Source organism: Pelobates fuscus, chromosome 4, assembly GCF_036172605.1.
Source record: "Pelobates fuscus isolate aPelFus1 chromosome 4, aPelFus1.pri, whole genome shotgun sequence".
NCBI lineage: Eukaryota > Metazoa > Chordata > Amphibia > Anura > Pelobatidae > Pelobates > Pelobates fuscus.
Genome location: NC_086320.1, coordinates 180,271,838 through 180,274,396, shown reverse-complemented (window position 1 = coordinate 180,274,396; position 2,559 = coordinate 180,271,838). Strand labels below are relative to the sequence as shown.

Genomic DNA, 2,559 nt, shown 5'->3' with positions numbered 1-2,559 from the left:
GTAGTTCCTTTGTCATCCTTCCTAATACAAGTCTTATGCAAATACAGAGTAGACATCTTTCTATGTTATCTTGGATAATAAGTTAGTGGCAGTCTACATTCAGAAGTAGTCAGTGCATCATTTATATGTTATGTATGGACAGCACAGTGTGTCTCTTTGAATCAGTGTGTTTGTGTGTGCTAGCTTGTGAATGTATCAGAGTGTGTACTCTGAGTGTGTACATTTGTGTGTGTGTACGTCCACAGTTCATACTACAAGCAGCAGGCACAGGAAGCAACTAAGAGCATTGCCTGAACACACTGATTTACCGACAGCACTACAAGTAGTGGGACATCATTTGAGGAGTTTATAAATCGCTGGGATATATTTTTATACATATATATATTTTTTTTAATTTCTGATTATTATCATTTTGTGGCTGGAATACAATGAATACTTTATATCTGCCTCTCCACTTCCAGCTCTGCTCTGCCCTGTGCTTTCAGTGGACGGCCGCATTAGACTCTAAAGAGCTTGAAACCGCTGTAAATATTACTTGGTCATCTGTTAACTTTAGGACTATACTAGAATGGGAACCTAGACCTGTAAATCACACTTACAGTGTTGACGTCAGTGGCGAATATTCTGACTGGAAAACAAAATGCTCCTATACTAAGGAGACGGAGTGTGATGTTTTTAATTTATTAGAGGATGTGAACGATACGTATACTGCACGCATTATATCAAATGTTAAAGATTCTGAACACGTTGAGGAATTTCCACACGCTGACAGCGTTCCATTTACTCCTTATAAGCAGACAAAGCTTGGAAAACCAGTCATTGAACAGTTTGAATTGGATAAAGAAAGTGGCAAGCTCCACGTGTTCGTTAAAGATGCTGTGACACCATTTGCATTTCCCAATAATACATTCAAGACTGTTCGGGATATATTTCAAAGTGACTTTATGTATACACTGTTTTACAGAAAAGCTTCCAGTACCGACAGGAAACAGGCAACGTCGGCGACCAATGAAATTGTCATCACTGTAGACAAAGGGGAGAGTTACTGTTTTTACTTTTAAACAAAACAAAACAGAAAGCCCTTTTATTGTCCCCACAGCAATCACGTATTTTATATCCACAGAGGCAGCATCACTGTACCTCTTTAGGTAGATAACCTTAATTTTGTGCTTTGAAACATTTTATCTTTGTACACCCCTATCTGATACAATTACGAAGGGATGTTAGTTTCTACTTAGAGGTTACAGAACAGTAACATTGCATTGGTTTACCGACGGGTAACAATGCAATATTGAGACTATTCCTGCACGAATCATTTAGCAATAGATATTTAATTCGACCACTGTGTTTTGCAAAACTATGTTTTGCACATGAATTTGGGAATAGGTTTCTGAAAACTTCAGAACAGAACCTCCCAATTTTGTAATATTTAACCTTTTCAGATCGGATTTATGGTTATTTAACCTTCTTATTTAAGAATTCTCTATCTTTTTTGCGTCTGAATCATTGCATCAGAAGGTTCAGGATTCTAAACCTGACCTCAGAGGAAATTTGGATGCATGTTTTTGAGTTATTTAAAAAGGATTAAAAATATCTCACAATGGGATCCCATTTTTACCTCTACTAAATAGTTGGCATTTGCACATTGGTACATCACCATATTGAATACTTGTTTACATATATTTGATAATTGGATATTTTATCCTTGTCAATTCACAAATTTTAATAGAATTATTAAAAGTTATATTATATTGATAGGACACACATTTCTTGGTTGTTTATCGCTTTTGTCTATGGGTTAACCCCTTATAGAGTGTTCCTTTAGCTTCCTTTTTCTCTCTCTTTTTTTGTGTGTACGTCCAATATGAGAATATAAATGTGTCAGGATTTTAAAGTATGTGGGGAAACATGTATGTTATATATTCAGGAATGTTATTTATTTGGAACACTTTTCTTATCTGTAACTTCATTATTTAGTAAATTACCGTATTTATTCTAGTATAACGCGCAAAATTTTGTACCGATTTTTAATCGAAAATTAGGGGTGCGCATTATACTCGAATAAATACGGTATAAATAAGTACAATAAGGGCAAAAACTTACCTCCATTCCAACTCTGAATCAAAGAGGGAGGAAGGAAAGGCGGCAAGCGGCAGCGGGTAAGGGCAGCTGCAGAGAGTAGGCAGTCTGTAGTGGAGGTGGATCCCTGCATTAGCCCAGCATTAGCCCAGCGGAAGAGGGAGGGAGTGGGTGCTCCGATAATACCTCCTCATTACAAGCCCGGCGGTCCCTGGGGGGGCGGGCAGCAAGCGCTTACTCACCTCCCTGCAGCTCCTCCAGCTCCCCAGTGTAAATCTCGCGAGACCCGCGGCCAGCTCTGACGGCCGCGGGTCTCGCGAGATTTACACTGGGGAGCTGGAGGAGCTGCTGGGAGGTGAGTAAACGCTTGCTGCCCCCCCCCTCACAGCTAAGCCAATGCCACTGGACCCCCTCCCTGGCAAGGCAACAAACAGGGAGGGGGTACAACAAAAAATAAATAATTATAATTAAACATATAAA

General features: G+C 39.3%; 1 protein-coding gene across 1 annotated transcript; it reads left to right on the top strand.

The window, feature by feature from the left end:
* Positions 1–271: 271 nt before the first annotated feature.
* Positions 272–1,061, top strand: LOC134609394 (tissue factor-like). Its single transcript, XM_063453071.1, has one exon. The coding sequence runs from the start codon at positions 429–431 to the stop codon at positions 1,059–1,061; it is 633 nt and encodes a 210-aa protein (XP_063309141.1). The 5' UTR covers positions 272–428.
* The last annotated feature ends 1,498 nt before the right edge of the window (positions 1,062–2,559 follow it).

Bases quoted from the DNA above. Each gene is read 5' to 3' on its own strand.
- LOC134609394 (XM_063453071.1), top strand. From the start codon at position 429: ATGAATACTTTATATCTGCCTCTCCACTTCCAGCTCTGCTCTGCCCTG.